General features: G+C 41.0%; 1 protein-coding gene across 5 annotated transcripts in view; it reads right to left on the reverse strand.

Moving 5' to 3' along the window:
* Positions 1-544: 544 nt before the first annotated feature.
* Positions 545-21,296, reverse strand: part of LOC123501617 (60 kDa SS-A/Ro ribonucleoprotein-like) — a 31,380-nt gene continuing 10,628 nt past the window's right edge. For all 5 annotated transcript variants that reach the window (XM_045250563.1, XM_045250564.1, XM_045250565.1 and 2 more), the window contains exons 3-13: positions 20,985-21,199; positions 18,689-18,842; positions 18,262-18,420; positions 17,755-17,891; positions 12,484-12,600; positions 11,086-11,300; positions 10,811-10,970; positions 10,494-10,595; positions 6,958-7,116; positions 6,061-6,221; positions 545-2,161 (exon numbers count right to left, since the gene is read on the reverse strand). In XM_045250563.1, the coding sequence (XP_045106498.1) occupies positions 2,035-2,161; positions 6,061-6,221; positions 6,958-7,116; positions 10,494-10,595; positions 10,811-10,970; positions 11,086-11,300; positions 12,484-12,600; positions 17,755-17,891; positions 18,262-18,420; positions 18,689-18,842; positions 20,985-21,199 (1,706 nt within the window). In that variant the 3' untranslated portion in view covers positions 545-2,034. The remainder of the gene's footprint in view (positions 2,162-6,060; positions 6,222-6,957; positions 7,117-10,493; positions 10,596-10,810; positions 10,971-11,085; positions 11,301-12,483; positions 12,601-17,754; positions 17,892-18,261; positions 18,421-18,688; positions 18,843-20,984; positions 21,200-21,296) is intronic.

Raw genomic sequence — 21,296 nt, forward strand, 5'->3', positions numbered from 1 at the left:
ATTATCATTTATTATTGGCATGTGTGACTTCATGTCTTTGTATCTGTAATCACTAGTGGCTCCACTTGTTCAGTCACAGGCCTACATTGCCAGACAGTCAGTTAGACTCTCGGGTATGTATCCCACCACGAGGCTACAATCATTAGCTCACTGGTATGGATACATGTGGTTCCTAAGAATAGTCCTGGGGTTGGAATAACAGCAACTACTTTATTATAACAAGAGAGTCTTGCTATACAGAGCTTGACTCTCTGCAGAGGTTGGCTAGTGACTGATTATGACACCGCAAGTGATCCGCATACAAAAGAATTGAGAAACATAAATAAAGCACAAACATAACCAATCATTAGCAGGCAAGAGGTAGTAAAGAAAAAGATTGTACAAGTGAAATATTGTATAACGGTGACTCGTCTAGTGGGGGGTAGTACCTGCACTATAATTTTATTTGTTCTTATTACTCCCTTCATGCTCATGCCAATTAAAAATCAGTCTTAAGTAATTCAGTACATGATGACTTGCAGCTTAGGACATTCAAAAAAGGCACTCAAGAATATTATTTTATGAATGACCTTACAGATAGTTTACTTCATGAGTTGCAAAAATGTGACATTCTGCAAGAAATCAAGTTTTTTTTTATTAAAATATCATTAATTAATCATAAGATCCAGGTTGAGATAAAAAAAAGTCATTGCCAAATAATATGAAAAGATTAGTTTCTAAGTTGAAGTGCATCTCAGATCCTAAAATGTAAATATAATAGCAAAAGAATACAATACAGCCTAGTATACAAGCTTCACTAAAACCTCACGCAAGTTAAACCTAAGTAGGTATAGACCAGAGAAGACAGTGAGCAAACCATTTCCACAGAGACGTGACACAGTGCACTGACATACTCCGAGGATCAACATTAGATTCCATCTAACTCACACTTCCCTCTGTATCTTAAGTGATGTCTGGCAAAGAAAATACACCCATTCTAAAAGCGGCCAACACTAAAAGTAAATTTTCACATAAAGTAAAATGTAGCTGCCACCTCATACATAGTCAAAAGTAATAAGTTACCATGGTAAAAACTAAAAATAATAATGCAAAGTAAAGCCTACCTAGTAAAACCTAACTTTGCCTGTGGTCAGGAGCACATCGTACACTAGAATGCAAACCATTTCCAAGCAGTCATGACCAAAAAGTGCTACCTAGGCATTCTTGACTCTTAGATACCTTCGTTAGTTCGGGCCCTGGCGAGGTGCAGGCATCCTTAGCATTAGTGATACACTGCTATCAATCTTTACAGGGAGGGGTCACCAAAGTAAGGGTACCCTGTAGAGGTGGCAATGTTCAGAGTGCATGATTAGAAGAAATAGTGCTACATCAAAACACTTACTCTCATCACTTCTGGTTCTCAGAGTGAAGCAAATATCATGGCTTCTTCCCTACAGGAATTTTGTCTAAAAAATTCTGGACTTAACCATTGTGTCTTTCCTTCCCATCACTTTGAAACAACTTCAAGCTGTGGAATTCTTAGAGGATGAAATTTTGTCAAGGCACCAAAAATATTTCCTCTGAAATATTATTTTCAATTAGCACAGTAACATGAAAGCTCAAGTTTGTAGCTGGGAGTGGCTCACTGAATGATGCTCCACTGTTCTGATCTGCCACGCTGAGGACAGACTCACTTTGTGGCTCAGATGCAATGACATCTTTGTTTACTGAGGAAGACAAACAGTAAACAGTATTGTATTGGTATATAAAATGTACTACTGTATACCTGTATAATTTTAACTCGGACAACAAGTAAAATATATTGCAGGAAATATTCTTATATATATACTGATAAACCTGGTATCCCTGGAAACAAGATAAAACAGCCTCACTCTGAGGACTGCTTTACTAGGTATTATGCTAGGAAGGGAGGGACAAGCATCCCAGTTGCTGATCTTCCTATGTTGTAATATACAGTATAATAGTCAACAAGATCAATTGTCACTTGCAGATACTGAAGCAGCATCAGCTGGGGCAGTGCGCAGGCAGGGCCACCTAGAAGTGGCGCTCATGGAAGGCCCTGATGACAGTGGGCGTCCGCTGCTGGAAGCCCAACACCACCAGCAGGTTGTTGGTGTGAGGGACACTCAGGTGTCTGGAGCACAGGCCACACAACACCAATCTGGTCAACACAATACATGTTTAGGAACACCCACACATTCAATTAATACACATGAAGCACACAAATCCACTCCAACACCAACTCACATATATTTCTCTCTCTCTCTCTCTCTCTCCAGATCACAGGAACCACAGTATGTTTACAAATCAAATCTCTCTCTCTCTCTCTCTCTCTCTCTCTCTCTCTCTCTCTCTCTCTCTCTCTCTCTCTCTCTCTCTCTCTCTCTCTCTCTCTCTCTCTCTCTCTCTCTCTCTCTCTCTCTCTCTCTCTCTCTCTCTCTCTCTCTCTCTCTCTCTCTCTCTCTCTCTCTCTCTCTCTCTCTCTCTCTCTCTCTCTCTCTCTCTCTCTCTCTCTCTCTCTCTCTCTCTCTCTCTCTCTCTCTCTCTCTCTCTCTCTCTCTCTCTCTCTCTCTCTCTCTCTCTCTCTCTCTCTCTCTCTCTCTCTCTCTCTCTCTCTCTCTCTCTCTCTCTCTCTCTCTCTCTCTCTCTCTCTCTCTCTCTCTCTCTCTCTCTCTCTCTCTCTCTCTCTCTCTCTCTCTCTCTCTCTCTCTCTCTCTCTCTCTCTCTCTCTCTCTCTCTCTCTCTCTCTCTCTCTCTCTCTCTCTCTTTTTTTTTTTTTTATTTAAACTTAATGCACATAACATACATATTTTACACGTATGTTTACAGTTGGAGCTGAGTTCGTGAGCTAAGAGCGTGCACTGGCATGTGACGCTCATTCTAAAGCTGCTCCCGGGACGGCATTGTGAGCGAGGGTGTTATAAAACTGTCACTGTCAGTTGCGCACCTCCTCGCCACTGATCAGCACTGTCATGTCAGGCACACGCACATCCCACGTCACTGTGTTTCACTGTCACTGTCAGGCATACTATTTTCCTCCACTGTCACTGTCAGGTGGAATTGCAGGCTGGTGGACACTGCCATTTTATCACCTGTCACTGTCACTATCAGGCGGATGTGTCCGTAACCAGGCGTGGGCAGCACACTTCACTTGCTGGGTGGACATGCTGGAGACGTCCATTACTGAGGTGAAGGCGTTCCACAACACCGCGGTGTCGTGGGAGAAGGCGCTGACACCTCACAGAATGGCACCTCGGCACCTCGAGGAGGGTGTCGGACACTACCGCTCTCGTAGTACGTTCACTCCTCCTCCAGGGTATCCGTAGAGCCGTGAGGTGAGGTATTTGCTGCACCTGGGCTTTGTGCAGCACAGTAAGGGCCCCAACACGCCTTCGGTGCTCCAAGCTGTCCAGCACGTTGATAGGGGAGTCTTGGTGAGGGTCTGGGTGCTGTCGCTGCTGTCTCTGCTGCAACTGCTGCCCCTGATGCCACTGTCGCTGTAGCTCAGCTTGGGGCTGCTGTCCCAGGCCACCGGCATCGCGAAGGAGGCGCTCGGCTCGCCGCTGCACCTTGTCCAGCAGGGAGAGGTGGGACTGGGCACTGCACATCCAGCTGAGGGGGGCTGTACTCCATGATGGGCCTCACCTGCGCTTTGTACAGCGTCATGAGCCCCTTGGCATCGAGTAGGTGCCTCACTCGACGTAGGAGTGTCACCCTCAGGGATGCCTTACGTGCCACGCTCTCCAGGTGGCGGTCGAAGCTGAGTTTGGAGTCTACCTCCACCCCCAGGATGTTGATGGAGTCCTTAATGGCAAGGGTGTCTTCTCCAAACTTCAGCTGGCCTTCAAACAGCCTGACGTCCTCCCGTGAACGTGAGATGACCACGGCCTGGGTTTTTTTCGGCAGCAAACTTGACTTGCCACTGTTTACCCCAGGCCATGATGTCACCAAGGTGGCGGTTGGTGACATCAATCACGTTCACTGCCTCCTCTCTACCGAAGCTGTGCGAGAGAGTGGCATCGTCCGCGTATGCCGACACAGGTGCGAGGCTCTGAAGGAGGTCGTTGAAATATACGTTCCACAGGATGGGGCCAAGGATCGAGCCCTGTGGAACGGAGGCCTCCACTGGGTGTGTGGTTGACGTGCACCCTCCCAACACTACTCTCAGACTCCGGCCTTGTAGGTAGCTGGAGAACAGCTCTAGCAGTTGTCCTGTGATGCCGAACTGTTCGAGCTTGGCCAGGAGTCCTTTGTGCCAAACTCTGTCAAAAGCCCCAGCAATGTCAAGGGCAATGACGAGGGTGGGGCGGCCGGCGTCGAGGGCGTCATGCCAGGCTTGTGTGAGGAGGAGAAGCATGTCGGAGGCGGAACGTCTCTTTCTAAATCCATATTGGCGTGGAGAGATGAGGTGACGCTCTCTCTCTCTCTCTCTCTCTCTCCCTCTCTCTCTCTCTCTCTCTCTCTCTCTCTCTCTCTCTCTCTCTCTCTCTCTCTCTCTCTCTCTCTCTCTCTCTCTCTCTCTCTCTCTCTCTCTCTCTCTCTCTCTCTCTCTCTCTCTCTCTCTCTCTCTCTCTCTCTCTCTCTCTCTCTCTCTCTCTCTCTCTCTCTCTCTCTCTCTCTCTCTCTCTCTCTCTCTCTCTCTCTCTCTCTCTCTCTCTCTCTCTCTCTCTCTCTCTCTCTCTCTCTCTCTCTCTCTCTCTCTCTCTCTCTCTCTCTCTCTCTCTCTCTCTCTCTCTCTCTCTCTCTCTCTCTCTCTCTCTCTCTCTCTCTCTCTCTCTCTCTCTCTCTCTCTCTCTCTCTCTCTCTCTCTCTCTCTCTCTCTCTCTCTCTCTCTCTCTCTCTCTCTCTCTCTCTCTCTCTCTCTCTCTCTCTCTCTCTCTCTCTCTCTCTCTCTCTCTCTCTCTCTCTCTCTCTCTCTCTCTCTCTCTCTCTCTCTCTCTCTCTCTCTCTCTCTCTCTCTCTCTCTCTCTCTCTCTCTCTCTCTCTCTCTCTCTCTCTCCACCAGTGGTCATAAAATTCTACAGTGCAGGAGTGGCTCAAATGGTGACACAAGTACCATTCATGTTGAATATTTTAGTTATTAGGCTAAAAGTGGTTCAGTGCTATAAACTTGAAGTTCTATGCTTCATAAAACAACCATTCAATGGAGGTTCATCAGTTGTTTTATGGACATCACAAGAGGTCATCTTCTTCCAATGACAGTGACAGTGGAGAAAGCTATGGACTGTCACCAGAGGAAATGGAATCGAGTGATTAATCTGATGCAAGCAGAATAAGTGACTCAGATGATGATACAGCAAGTGTTTCATCAAATGATGCCACCATAAATGAACAGCCTGCCACTTCTAATCACACTGCATGGCAAAACATTACTGCTGGCACACTGCCACTTCTAATCACACTGCATGGCAAAACATTACTGCTGGCACACCACAATTTGTATGAACAGCAAGCCAGCATACATTACAACTAACCATCATCAACTGACAGAGATATTGATGTTTACAAGCTTTTTTGTAATGATGAGGTTCTTGATTTCATAGGGAAATTAATACACATTAATAGGACTTTGCTTTCATATTGCAAACGATGATAGATTTTATTTTATCAAAGATTAACTTTTCATTTTTTTATTTCGATGAGTGAACACTGATACTTTTTAATCTGCTATTTTTCTGCTGCAGAATATAAGGAAATACAAAGAAGACTGTTTATAAGGAAAAGTACTTTTTTGTTTTTATTTTATGGTAAATTTTTTTTTTCCTACGCATTAATATCTTTCATCTTTCAAAGCTATATAGTTTTGAAGAAATTAATAAATAAACATTTATCACTTAAAATATTTGTTTTTGCATTTTGCCTATTATTTTATTAGAAATAATGGTTGTGAAGGAAGAGGGGAAAAAAAACTATCAGTATTTATCGGTGGTACATAGTACATATGGCGGTTAACATGTTAAGATAACTGAATATTCCTTAAGTTGATAAGAGTAAAAAATCACAGAGGAAAGAAGGAAAGAGTCAAACTAGAATAGCAGGAAGTGGCCCAGAATGACTTACCTGGTCTGTGTCTTGTTGGTTTCATTGTGACGCTGGAGTCCCTCAGTGGCGGCAGTGATGACAGACTGCTCCAGCCGATGAGTCAGCACCACCACTGTCTCTGCTTGCTGCTCCTGGGCCCACTTCAGTGCTCTCTCAATGTTCACTTCCCCAATTACAGTCTACGGACAACAGTAAATATTAACTGATTCAATACAGACCATTTACTTTGTTCTTATCATTCAAAAGGGATTTCAAAAAACACTCTCTCTATAATCTGGAGATAATACTCTTCAGACAATCCAGTAAGGATCTACAGTCAACATCCTCACTAATGCTCTTCAGACAATCCAGTAAGAATCTACAGTATACATCCTCACTAGATTGTTTGATTTGGGAATGAGCATATCATGACATTGTGACTGATTATGTGATCACCAAAACCAAGTACTTAACATTCTAAATTTACAATAGCACATTAAAATTACAATTGCTACTAATTTATGAGACCACTGCTTCAGTCTTCTCAAGTATCTCAAAACTACGATGTTAAACGACTTCAATAATTTTTATGGTAAAATTTTATAGCCTAAAATTTAATAAACAAGACAAATATGCAGTACAGCACTGTACTGTATACCACATTAATCAAATATCTTAAAAGAAAATATTACATAGTCTATGTATATCAGATCAGTAAACATAGTATCACACATACTAAATGGTGTCCTAGCTTGTGTTGTGTGGTGTTATTTTGCATTTGTGCGTAAAATCACATTTATTTCAAGCCCTACAATGTCACCCAAGCATTTTGCATCCTCCACGAACCAAGTGCCACAGGAAGACACTTATTACAGCAGAGAAAGTGAGACTCCTCAACATGGCTAACAAAAGGAGAAGGTACAGTAATAAACAAACCTCTTTAAACTTATCAATGAGCTGAGGAAGAGTGATTCCCTCAGTAAGCTTCAGTTCAGAGAAGGTGGTGCCAGAGAATGCCAGAGCAGTAGCTGCTGGACTGGTGCCCCCCGAAGCCAGCGAGAGTACTGTGGCGGCAGCCCCCTCATATCCTGTCACCTGCAGAAATGAGTCGCACCTGTACATCTTGGCATCTTACCACTGGGTGACAACAGGTACTGACCTTAGCATGCAAAAAAAATCTTTTTCTGAGCATTTCATCTTACATTCTTGATGCTTGATTACAAGGACAAGTATCCTAGTCTATCATCTCATAATTATCATTTTCTTAACCTCTTCACTCTGGGCAATAAAAAATGGATCCCAGTGCCATCCAAGGTGGGTGGGAGTATGGAGATACCTGACTCAGACAGCTCTCTCTCTCTCTCTCTCTCTCTCTCTCTCTCTCTCTATGGAAATAATAACTGATTTTACATAATAGGTACGTACAATAAGAAATAAACCCATGCAAATTTTAGAGAAAAAATTTGTTTGCCTGCTCTTGACCATTTTCTGAAGATGACAAACGACAGAAAATGTAAATTTTCATGTTACACTAATCTATTGATTCCGTAAAATAAAATAAATAAAATACAATTATTGCCAGCAGGGCCCATTGGTATTTATCCTGGTATAAACAAATCATACACACTTCTAATAATGATGAACGTCAAGTAACCCGTCATATCATATACTGTACAACCAACATTCTGAAAGATCTCATACAGTATCCAGGAAAAAAAATAATGCCATCTTAGCAGAAAGCAGCCAAAATGCAATATACACATCATTGAATATGTCAAGAGGGCTCTGATGATGCAAAATACACATCATCATTGAAGGGGTTAACAAATATATCTATATCTCTGCTCTAATAATGCTACGCCTATCAATATCATATATATATGTATATATATGTATATATATATATATATATATATATATATATATATATATATATATATATATATATATATATATATATATATATATATATATATATACTTCGAGATACAAACACTCCAACATACAATTTTTTTTTACATACGATGAAAAATTTCACATAATTTACACATCAAAATATGAAGATATTTTAAAGATACGAATAGCCATCGGTAGGTGGTGCAGCAACCGCTTGGCTACCGGCATCCACCCGAACAATCAGTTCGCATTGTGTATCGTTGTTCATCCTTTGTGCATGTATATGTCTGTGCTCCTCGGCAGTGTGTATTTATTCTTAAGTTTTGTGAACTCAAGACCTCGTGATCATGGGTTCCAAAAGTAAAAATAAGAAGGCTGAAAAGAACAAACTTAGAAGAGTCTCGCAATGAATATGAAGCACAAGATACCGTATTTTACGGCTTACAAGACGCACTTTTTTCCCTAAAAAATACCCTGAAAAATACTAGTGCGTCTTCCAAGATGAATGCTGTATTGTAAGGCCACACCCAACCTCAAGTGAGCTTGGACACTTGACCAATAGCGACCTGGATTTGTGTGTTGAGTCATTACATTATGATGTTAGCTTAAGTACTATTTAATTCACCCTTTTATATTATGTAAACTCAGTACTTAGCTGTTACAAGTATTTCCAATACCATAATCCTTCCTGCAGCCTACTCGGCGTGTGGAAAAAATGGCCCGCTCCCTCGTCTCATAGCAGCACACACGTACATACATGCACACGAATGCACACACATGCCTTTATACATTTATTAATAGAACATCCAAATGGCTTACTCGTTCAAGCAAGAGTCAAAACTCCACTTGTGAATTATATTCACATTGATAAAGCCTATGAAGCACGATTGCAAAATAAAATAAATACAAACTGCAGCACTGACGTGTTCGGTTTCGGTGATCGGACAAGTGATTCTGTAATGTAAACAATACATCCAATACGTGCCGTTGCCCGCCACTAAAACAAGAAGAGATGGACTGTTTCACTGTGTATATGTATTTACCTATGGTGTTTTTATTTACATAGTTTTAAATTTGTGGTGAGTGCTCCAGCAAATCTGTAGTGAGTGGTGAAACAATAGTGTCTTGCAGACTCCTTGCTTCTGATATTTTTGTGTTCAGTGGTCTGGTATAAAGTGAATGTGTTCTTGTAGGAGAATGACTTTTTTTTCTTAGAAATTTCTTTCAAATATTAGGGTGCGTCTTCCAAGCCGTAAAATACGGTAATTGCAAAATATGAACGTGGTGTGCGTATCTGTGACTTGGCCCTGTGCGCTAAGGCTAGTAGTAACTGTAAAGTCAAACCATTGTTGGTGTATCATTCTGAGAACCTCAGGGCCTTTAAAGCACATAAGGTGTTAAAAGAGAAACTCCAGGTCATGTGGCGTGCCAATAGTAAGACATGGGTAACTCGCCAATTCCTCCTCCATACTACACATACAAAGTTCTATCACAGCGTCGGTAAGTACGAATGCACATTGGGAGTTTTCACTCACGCTAACTCAGTAGGTTTGGCGAGAAACACACAAAATAGCCTGTATTCATATAGTGATTACACTTAGAAATTCAATAAACGAGTGAGTACAAATGGTGTTCTGCCCACAAGCAACTCTTCCTCTTTGCAATGCAAAAAACCAGAAGTCTCTAGATGCTATGGTTACCAAAATATCACAGGTTGAATGAGGTGGTATCATCGGTGGCCTTGCATCCAATCAGGTTTAGTGGCCTTGGTTAGAGCAATAGAAAATAGGCCCCTGTATCTCTCTCTCTCTCTCTCTCTCTCTCTCTCTCTCTCTCTCTCTCTCTCTCTCTCTCTCTCTCTCTCTCTCTCTCCTGTCGCCTGTTCTGATACCACTCTCATTCACATGTTGTCTCCCCGCTACATGGTGAGAGATCTGAGGTGTAGAAGTAAGGCGCATGGGAGAGGTGGCGGAATCGGACACCGTGAAATTAGTGTCACTACCACCATCCATCGTGGGAGTTGGTGACACAGTGACATATAGCATATGTTTACTCCTGATGAGTGTTGCCAGCTCACAAGCAAAGAAGACAGGAAGAAAATAGCCAAAATATAGCCCAAAAACGCCTAAACATCTATCAACATGCCACGAGTCTTGCGTAATGAACGTCTATCGACGTGTCCCCAGTTCTGCGGATTTAAGTTGTTATTTTGGGCAATATAGTACATTTATATCATGCATACAATAAACATTGTATTTATCTTATATTAAATCTTTATTTGGTTGGTATTTAAAGCATGTTAATTTTGGGGGGTGTAAATTTGTATCACTAGAACGAATTAATTCTATTTCCATTAATTTCTATGGGAAAAATTTATTTGATATACAATTTTTTTTATATACAACGATCATCACAACGAATTTAATTCATATATCGAAGTACCACTGTATACTGTTTTAAATTTATTGATATTGCTCTGTACTTCCACATCATTAAGCCAGAGCATTTCTGTTTTCTTCCACACACAACACACAAACTTTGGGAATCACTTGCAGACTCCAAGTCAGTACACTTACCTCTCCCTTCCCTACAGGGTTGCCCGTCCATACGTGGCTGGTGCCCATGGTGGCCCGTACATCAACAAAGATTCCTAGCCTACGGGTTGTCTTCTCAATGTTCTGTAAAGACAAGGTACCAACTGCATCACACACTACATGATTTTACCATACATGATATTTCTTTTCTCCTCATTTCTTTTTTACTGATACCATTACTGCTGAAGTGAAGTTATGGGCAATGCTCCTATCCTAACAGGTATTTGTCATTTACAAAAAGGAACAGAAACACTCATTGTACTTCAGAAGCACACTGCCATCACAGCCCACATGCCTACCGTAGCACTGGCAGCAAGCAGGGCATGAAGAGCCTCCACCACTTTGGGATTAGTTTTGGTGGTTCTTCTGGAGGACACCTTTCCAGGGGGTCGGGCCACTTTGGCAGCACCACCCTTGGCTCGTTTGTCCTGACCCTTCACAGCACCTACTGCAATGAATCTGTAAAGGAGAAATCAATGAATCTAGTCATCAATAAGATATCCCATAGGTCATTTTTTCTCAGCCACATCTATACTTAGAATGTTTGTACTGACTGCTGGCCTCACACACACACCTGGTGGGGTGTTCATAGGCATGCAGAGCCATGAGGACCTGTGCTGGAGTGGTGGCTGAGGCTGCCACATCCTCCTGAGACAGGCGGTCTACCAGCTTGGCCTGCAGGGCGTGACAAGGCTCACTGCTGGGATTGAGGAAGTTGCCTCGTGCCAGACGGTTCACGCTGGCCACAACACTCTCTGCCTCGAGCTTATCCAGCACATGCGACCACACCTGCAACCATAGATTACCATTCACAGAGAAATTAATCATCACGATAACATAATTAAATGACACTATTCAAATTAGTTACAGTAATATGCATATTACATTTAAAGATTTTCTGATCATTCTCAATAAAATGTGCAAACAAGGCATCATAACATAAGAACATAAGAAAAGATGGAAGCTGCAAGAGGCCATCAGGCCTATACGAGGTGGTCCCAGTGTGTTTAATCTACCTAATTTCATCTATCTTCCCCATCCATGAATTTATCTAACCTTCTTTTAAAGCTCCCTATTGACTCAGCTCTGACTACATGCTCACTGAGACCATTCCACTCATCAACCACTCTGTTTGAAAACCAGTTTCTTCCCATTTCTTTCCTAAAACCTGAATTTTTCAAGTTTAAACCCATTATTTCTGGTTCTGTCCCTGCTACTGATCCTAAGAACTGTTAAAACCCTTATACCACTTAAATACTTCTATCAAATCTTTTCTTAACCTACGTCTCTCTAAGGAATGCAGATTAAGTTTTTTTCAGTCTCTCTTCACAGGGAATATCCCTCATTCCTTGTATCTTTTTAGTCATCCTCCTTTGCATTGACTCCAACAGAGCTATGTCCTTCCTGTAATGTGGGGACCAGAATTGTACTGCATAGTCAAGATGTGGCCTGACCAGTGCCAAGTATAATTTTAGTATTACTTCAGGACTCCTGCTTTTAACACTTCCAAAAATGAAACCTAATACTCTATTTGCCTTATTTCTGGCCTCAATACATTGCTTCCTTGTACCAAGATCAGAGCTAACTAGGACTCCTAAATCTTTCTCATACTTGGAACTTCCTAGTGCCACGTTATCTATCGTGTACCGTACCGTACCTAGTGCTTGGATTATCTCTACCTACGCTCAGAATCCTGCACTTGTTAATATTGAACTGCATTAGCCATCTATCTGTCCATTCTCCTATCCTATCCAAATCAGCCTCCAAAGCCTTGGCATCCGAATTGGACCTAATTAATCTACCTATCTTTGTGTCATCTGCAAATTTACTGATATCACTATTAATTCCACTATCCAAGTTGTTGATACATATAAGAAATAATAATGGCCCTAAAACTGAGCCCAAAACTTCAACATTTCACTAGTGAATCCAGCCATAAAGAGAAGCAAAACATCAAACCCATCACACAAACCTCCTGTGACTTGAGACTCTGGGAGGGCACATCATGAAGGCTGAGGCCACCAAATTGATCATGCACCTTGCCGGCCTTACTGATCACTTGGTCATTGTCCCAAGTTGGCTCCCCAGCCTGCACCAACACAAGAAACACACAAAATCATCAACACAGAGAAAATCTACTTTTGCTTACGTATCAAACAATATTAAATTCTACTATGTATTGTTTTTTTCTTATCAAGTTTCAGTTGTTAGTGATGAAGCAACCTTCTAGTCCTTATTTCTAACTAGAGAAACATGTCAATTCAAGGGATTTTAAAAGATAAGTATCATAAACCAGAAGTCACTGGTGCCACTTAAGCCACACCTCCTTTATGAATCCCACCCCATATCTGCCTCCCCAGCCCCACTCCCTCCATGTTTTTACATCTTTCATACCCTTCCTTGTCACCCTCTCTCTCTCTCTCTCTCTCTTCTCCACACACACATACACACATACACACACACACACACACACACACACACACACGTTAAAAAATTTAGTTTCCCGCAAAGATGTGTTGAGACTTGGAACAGTTTGAGTGAGGAAGTGGTGTCAGCAAAGAGTGTACATAGTTTTAAAGAAAAATTGGATAAGTGTAGATATGGAGACGGGACCACACGAGCATAAAGCCCAGGCCCTGTAAAACTACAACTAGGTAAATACAACTATAGTAGAACTCATCCGTAGCTACCCACAAGGGGTGGCTCCTCTTGGGTGCGACATTGCCACTGCTATACCAGTACCTTCTTCAAAGAAAACGGAGTGATGATCGTTCTCTACTTCACTAAAAGAAGTCAGAAGAAACCCAAATACCTATGCAGCTATATAGTACATTAAATGCAATAAAGATTCTGGTTATATACATGAAAATGAGACAAATAATTTACATATTTGTCAAATAAGTGCACATACGAGTAGAAACACAGAGTAATATATTGAGTGGTTCCTTGCTTGAGTCAAAGGTAAGAGTGTTGCCCGATTTGCTTTCTCTTGCAAGAAATATCTATTAAGGCGGAATATGAATTCCTTGGTCTGGCTGCGCAAGACAGTGTATGACGGGGAAGCGTCAGGGGGTCCTTCCATGGTAGTGACCAGAGGAGAAGTGAAGCAACACGTGCGTGGCGACCTCACTCACCCCCCCAAACTTCCCCGGGAATTTCCACCTGGGTCATGAGTGGCAACGTCGCCTGATCTGATATGACACATCACCGTCCATGTATATGAACTAGCTCAATTTATTTTCGTATATGACAATTATTTATATCATCTACCACTTAATTAAGGTTTCTGAATGTTCTGAGAACGTTTTTTTTTTATAATGCTATGACTACAGGACAGTGAGTAGTTTGTTTTTATTGGAGATTTGGCATAGTCTCACGGCAGACATGGCCAACGCCCTATGGGCAGGTACGGATGAGTTTTAGTATAGGTAAATACACACACACACACACACACACACACACACACACACACACACACTAGTGACAGTTTGAGTGAAGAAGTGGTGTCAGCAACGAGTGTGCATAGTTTTAAAGAAAAATTGGATGTGTAGATATGGAGACGGAGCCACACGAGCATAAAGCCCAGGCCCTGTAAAACTACAACTAGGTAAATACACTACAGCACTATCCCACAGTGGCAGCTTGTGTATAGGCACTGCAGGAATTGCAGCACCCCCTATTTCCACTGATATCAATAATATTCAATATAATGGTTCTTTTTTTCTTTAATTCTTGCTCTTTACTTGTGCATTATATAATCCTCACATTAATGTCAGCAGCCATCTTCTACCTAGTGGAAAAAAAAAAATCCTCATATAGTACTGCAAGATTCATAGTTTCAGCTATGCGGCGTCTGACTGTTGTGTGTGTGTGTGTGTGTGTGTGTGTGTGTGTGTGTGTGTGTGTGTGTGTGTGTGTGTGTGTGTGTGAGATAGGCAGCAGCTCTGCAGCACATAGGGGAGAGGGAGCACCAACATTCTGCCAGTGCAGAGTCACTGATCATGGTGTGCTGGTGAAGGCAGCATTTCTTTTTTTACTCTGCGTGTGTTGTGCTTAAGTACTGTGTACCATATTCTTAAATGTGATATAAAGTGTAGAATTCAGGGCCGTATCTGCTAAAAGCTCTGCCTTCTAAAAAGATAAGATGATATCTGGGATCTTTCCTTGAAATCTGTTTTGTTTACACATTTGCCACTGAATAATATGATCAGCTGACAAAACATCCACTAAATGTAACCATATATTGAATGAAGGTCAAGATTTGAAGGCCTTTGCAAAAAACATAAAAGTCTTTGGGTCCTCATACTTCATATGCATGCAAAATTTTCATATGAACAAAATAAGAATTTGCCCTTAAATTATGCTTTTTGATTGAATAAATAAAAGAAAACAAGGTTACACAGCTGACATAGCCAAGAAGACAACACTCAGGGGAGTAAATTTCTGTTTTATATATAGTGGTACCTCAAGATATGAGTTAAATTTGTTCTGTGATGGAGCTCGTATCTCAAATTGCTCGTATCTCAAAACAATTTTTCACATTGAAATGCATTGAAATGCCTTTAATCCATTCCATGTACAGGCAACTCCCGCTTAACGAATGAGTTATGTTCCTAAAAAAATTTTTGTTGTGCGAATTTTCGTTACATGAACCAATTATAACAAGTTTGACCCCTGATTTGAAATTCCATTGAAAGTAAACAAAGCAAGAGTGCATCATAGTACAGTAAAAGGTTTAATGAAAGTAAAAATTATGAAGTTAAACATTAAGCAGTTTAATTTAAGACTAAGTCATTATAATGTACACTGATGTATGTACGTAAGTAACTTTATAATGTTGATGATCTTAAATCTATGAAGGGAGGGAGAGTGGAGCGGGAAAGATGCTAGCTGGCAACCTGTGGAATGTAAACAAAGGGCGCATCATTGTACCACATACAAAACTTATGTACCACATTTCCACAAGGCTTTCCATTTTATCCATTGCAGTCATGAGTTCAGGTGGTTCTTTTAGCTTGCAAGGAAGATACAGTCTCACAAGCCTTCTTAATAGAGTCTGCTGACTTGAAAATAGTAGAGACAGTAGATGGAGCCAAGCCATAGTGGCGAGCAATGCTATTAGTTTTCTCGCCTCGCGTATCTGTGAATAATATCCAGCTTCACTTCAAGAGTAAGAGACTTCCTGGTCTTCTTAGCAACACTAGGCGACATTGCAGGGCTGGTTGCAGGGCATTTTGGTGGCATGTTGAGCGTGAGATGACAAGCTGGTGCTGGACCCTGTTTTGGTTTTGAACTAAGAGTGGGGAAGGGTAGGGCAGTGAGTGGTGCACGTTTTGTCCACGATAGGCGCTTGTGTATTCAAAAGCCTGTTGGCTTGCATAATACGGCAGGGCTTTCAAACTTGGAAAAAATTACCTAGATAAAATTTTGTTAAAGCGAGTTTGGTGTTCATTATACGAGCAGATGGTAGTAAAAGGAAACGTTCATTGTAGCGAAATTTTGTTGTGTGAACGTTCGTTAAGCGGGGGTTGCCTGTATTTATAAATAACAAATATTATAAAAAAATTAGTAAATAAATAAAACATAACAAAAGAGAATACGTATTTATAAATAGGTAATCTGATTTTATATAATATATTTATCTCAGAGGGGTGCATTCCATGGGATGTTACTCCACCACATCTTGCCCCACACCCTCACTTGGGACTGTTCATCAGCTGGAATGAACAAATATAGCCACTCACAGGAGAAATAATTGCAGAAGAGCTTGTTGATCACCCTGTAAACATTATGCATAGAATAAATGAAGTTTTAAGAAGGCAAGAGAGAGAGAGAGAGAGAGAGAGAGAGAGAGAGAGAGAGAGAGAGAGAGAGAGAGAGAGAGAGAGAGAGAGAGAGAGAGACTGTGCTGCCACTGCAGAGGTTTGTTTACATTGTTTCTCCCCTCAGTGATAAGCGTTGGTGGAGGAAGTAGGTGAAGATGAGAGAAATTTGTTTTGTCTTTTCAGTTACCTACACATGTATACTTATTAATGCAAAAACAATATATAAAATAAAAGCAAAAGTTTATTTAGTGTTTTCGGTGACCAGTAATGGTGGTGAATAACAGAGGGCAAAGGGAGGAAGGGATGCAGGCACCATTCACACGTAAATATTAAATGAAAATTAAAACTGCACTTTCTTAAGAGAAATAAATAAATAAATAAAAATTTAAATTAAAAATAATAATAATAATGATAATAATAATAATAATAATAATGTGAAAATAATAAAAGAATCATAACCAACAAAATCTGCGGGAAACACCTAGATACTCGCTCAACTCAGGCTGGACCAATGCAACGGATTCAGCAACTGATGGAAGCGCCAATTAGCGCCAGCACCTTGAAGCACAACTCATATCTCTAAATTTCACTCATATCTATAAAAAAAAAATTAAAAATAAATAAATAAATAAAAAAAAAAAAAAAATCATGGCTCATCTCTCAAAAAACTTGTTCTACTGTTATGATCTTCATCATTCTCACTGGCTTTTGTTACACCATGTCCTCCCATAGCTGTGGCTCACAACAAACTAAAGGCAAATAAAGATGGGTGGATCAGCATTGGGCAGACGATGGCGGCTACAATGGAACACACTTCTGATACAATGAATTCACCATAATCAAACTTATATATGGTATAATATAGTCAGGAAAATAATGATAAACTGTAATCTGTAAACTATTGTTCAGTGACATTATCAAAACAGAAACGAGGATATAGACACAGAAATATTGGACACTAGTAAATGTATGAAATATGATATATGAAAGCTTTTTATCTATCAACTTTCAACTCCCATGTCTTTAGAAAATATGAGAAATATGGGAGTGGGGAAAAGGGATGACGAGGAGGACATGCCTATAATACAAATCTGAGACAGCTTTACCCAATGATAGTTGCCATGAAAAAAAGGAAGACAGATGTCACTTTTGTTAGAAATATAGGTAGGAAAACCACTTCATCAAAATGGGAATTGACTACCACTTTACCCTCTTTACAAAGTGACTGAAATGTAAAAATACAACGGGGACAACTAAAACATTTGATTCAACAACTTCATCTAATTGCCAGACGAATAAATCTAATGGCACATAAGAGACAAATCCGGAGAGCTGCACTGTAATGAAGACAGCACTGAGAGATGTGTAGTTGCTCTATGTGACAGTATGAGTGGCAAGTGGCAAGGTGAAGGTGTTACCTGTGGGGCAGAGGAGTGTGGGTGGCGATCCAGTGCCTGCAGCAGCTCCAGCAGTTCAGAGGTGTTATCTTGTCCTGTGTACTTGTCCTTAGTCTTCTCAAGGCCAAGGAAGACATAATGCAACACCACCTGAGTCCCTGCAACACACAAATCCATCTCTCCATCTCACTTTCCAGCCTGCATGCCGAAATACTTTGTTCTCCCACTGCAACTATTTCCGAAGGCCATGGAGATAATTAGTCGCATTCCCATAGGTGTTTTTTGATGACAGTCCAAACCCTTCTATGACTATCACTAGAATCATAAAAAGATCCCTTCAAATTGTACTAACTTTCAATAGTCTGCTAAAAGTGGTCAAGATAAGGTATAAAAACATCAAGCAATGCAATCCTGTCTTCCCCTAGATTTCTTTTCTCCATGGGTGTTCCCCAGAATCATGTAATATGCTCCTCACCTCCCTTTACCAGCTGATCAAACTATCTAAACAAACACGCCTAAGCTAGTTACCTAACGGCATGTCCTTCAGTTTGAGGTGAGCCAGCCTGATGACATCCCTGTGAGTCCATCCATGAGCGCTGGAGTGGCGGGTCACCTCGAGAGCCAGACGCTGTGGCTCCCAGCTCAGATACCATTCACTCACTGCCCGCCGCAGCCCTCGTCCCCACCCTGTATTAGAGTTAGAATCAGGTTACTCTGACTGGAAGGAAATCAAGGAAGTAACAGCAGGGTCTCAAAATATATGCCGAGTTAAATCATGAATTTGACACTATTTTTTCTAACACAATCATAAATACATAAAAAATAAAACAAAAAAACTGATCAATTAAATTCATGTAGCATGCTGCCACGTTTAGCAAGGGTTAATACCATGTCACAAACATATACACCCTGCACCAACTTAACACTAATAAATCACACTTTATGAAAATTCTACCTGAGTGTCCTGACTTTTTTGAGATCATCTTGGAGAAGTGTATGAAGAGGAAGAAGAGGTGGGTGTTGGTACACAGTTCCCGAACAGCTGAGTGGGAATCTGTCACCAACTTCTTCTGGTCACTCTGCTTGGAGGCCACAGCCAGGCACAGTACCTGCAGGCACCACAATGTCAAGGAGTGCCCAGGACTTCTCTAAGGCTAAGCTAAAAGGTTGTTTTTGAGGCACTATACTGGACTACAAAGAACTGTTGGAGCAAAACCGATGAATGTAAGCAGCAGGCCACATGTTGTTAGAGATAAGGTGGAAAATTTAGTGAAATTGAGAAAGAGGTGATGAAGCATATAGCAGGTAGACTACAGTGCAATCCTGTCTAATATAACTTGGTCATATCAACTTTTTCCTTGTAGACAGTGGCATGAAATGCTATTCAGTCAAAGAGGATTCCAGAGCAGTCTTCTCAGTAAACTTAGCTATGCATTTCATGAACCTTGACTCACCATCTTATCCAAATATCTTCAAAAGAAATCACCAGATCTGTATGGTATTTCAGCACCCTGCCTTTATTTCTGGCACTATAGTATATTGCTGAATGTACTTAATTATAGTGTTTACACTTGACCTTGAGAGCACAGTCTCCTTCAGGCAAGAATGTGAAGTGTCACTCAGTTGTGATATCAACAATTACACTACCCAAGCCAATCATAGGCATGGAAGTGATGGAATATCCGACAAGACATTACTAAATGAGTGGCAATGTAAGACTGACAACCAACTACCATACTTATGAGACGAAGAAAGTGCAGAAGTAACTAACTTGCATCTGTAGAGAATATGTGTAAGTAAATCCTCCCAATTTACACATTTAGAAAGTTGTAAATAAAATAACTTTGTCCTTTACCTTGACTTACAAATACAGAATGCTTATTTACCAACATGATTTTTTAAAAATATCTAAAAATAAATAATAAAATATTACAATAATTTTAGTCCTTCCCAATTTAGACATGGTTTTAAATTCAGATTCACATGCATACAAAAGCTAACTTGTTGAGCCAGGATAGTCAAGGCTAACTGAAAATGACTCAGACCTGGGTGATCACTTACAGCCTCACTGATAACATGTCACACTCACACAACCTTGACTGTCCTGCCAAAAATTGAATCTATCTGACCTTCAGGATTTCTGCAGTGTCCAAAGATGAAAAACACTAAGCACCAGAAGCTGCATCATTAGGAAGAATAAACAATAACCACTAGAGAGTAACAAATGGACACACACACACACACACACACACACACACACACACACACACACACACACACCTCTTAATGTGTGGCCCCTGTTCACCTAGCAGTAAATAGGTACGGGATGTAACTCGAGGGGTTGTGGCCTCGCTTTCCCGGTGTGTGGAGTGTGTTGTGGTCTCAGTCCTACCCGAAAATCAGTCTATGAGCTCTGAGTTTGCTCCGTAATGGGGAAGACTGGCTGGGTGACCAGCAGGCGACCAAGGTGAATTACACACACACACACACACACACACACACATGATGGAAATGGGTTTAAAGTAATAGAAGACCTACATGCGAATGCATAACGGGAGAAGAGATTATAATGAAGAGGAATGAAGAGAAAGACCAGGAAGTGGTTATACAAGACGTCTTGATCCCAGAAAGACACATAAATGCATTATTTACTTCAACATATGATACTAACAAATATCAGGGTGGCATTTAATTACATGGATAAGAGTATGCTGAAAAAATCACAACCACTATGATAAGACCCAGACTTGAATATGCAGTAGTTGTGTGGCCTCTACACATGCAAAAGGATATTAGAAATCAGAAAGAATCCAAAAGACAGCTGCAAAGATGGTGTCACAGATAAAGGACCTTACCTATGAAGAAAGACTGAAGGAAATGGGACTACCCACTTTGAAGGATTGACAGGAGAGATATCTAATAATGATGTATAAGATAATGAACTGTATGGAAAGGATAGACAGACAAGACTTGGTATCACTAATAGAAGATGTAGATAGACAGAAGAGAGGACACTCCAGGAAGATCATGGAGAATCAATGATTGAAGAAGATTAAAAAGTTTAGTTTTCACATAGAACAGTGGATATCTTGAATGGCTTAGTTGAAGAGTAACAGCAGAAAATGTGCATACAATTAAGGAAAAGTTGGATAAAGTAGATATGGAGACCAGTCACTATGAGCCTCGCTCGAACCCTGTAATAAACAACTAGGTGGATACACACATACACACATACAAGAAGTGCTCCTCACCAGAGCTTCCTTGTCAACACATGAAAGCTGGTTGTAGGAGCGGAGGGTATCGATGATGGTGTCGGCCTTGCCCTCCTCCACCATCTTGGGAATTACTGAGGAGTCCAGCAGCAGCTCTATAGGGTCTGTGGTCTTGGGTAACTGCATTCCCTGGCCTTTGTGTTGGCTGCGCTCAAACCCTTGGTACCAGTTGACCACATCCCGTATTATGTGCACTGCAGTAGATATACGAGTACAATGGGTAATTAATATAGTAGATGAAAGAGAAGGATGGGTAGACTGTATAAGCAGACTGTCCTCACCTTATGACTA

Source organism: Portunus trituberculatus, chromosome 9 (assembly GCF_017591435.1).
Source record: "Portunus trituberculatus isolate SZX2019 chromosome 9, ASM1759143v1, whole genome shotgun sequence".
NCBI lineage: Eukaryota > Metazoa > Arthropoda > Malacostraca > Decapoda > Portunidae > Portunus > Portunus trituberculatus.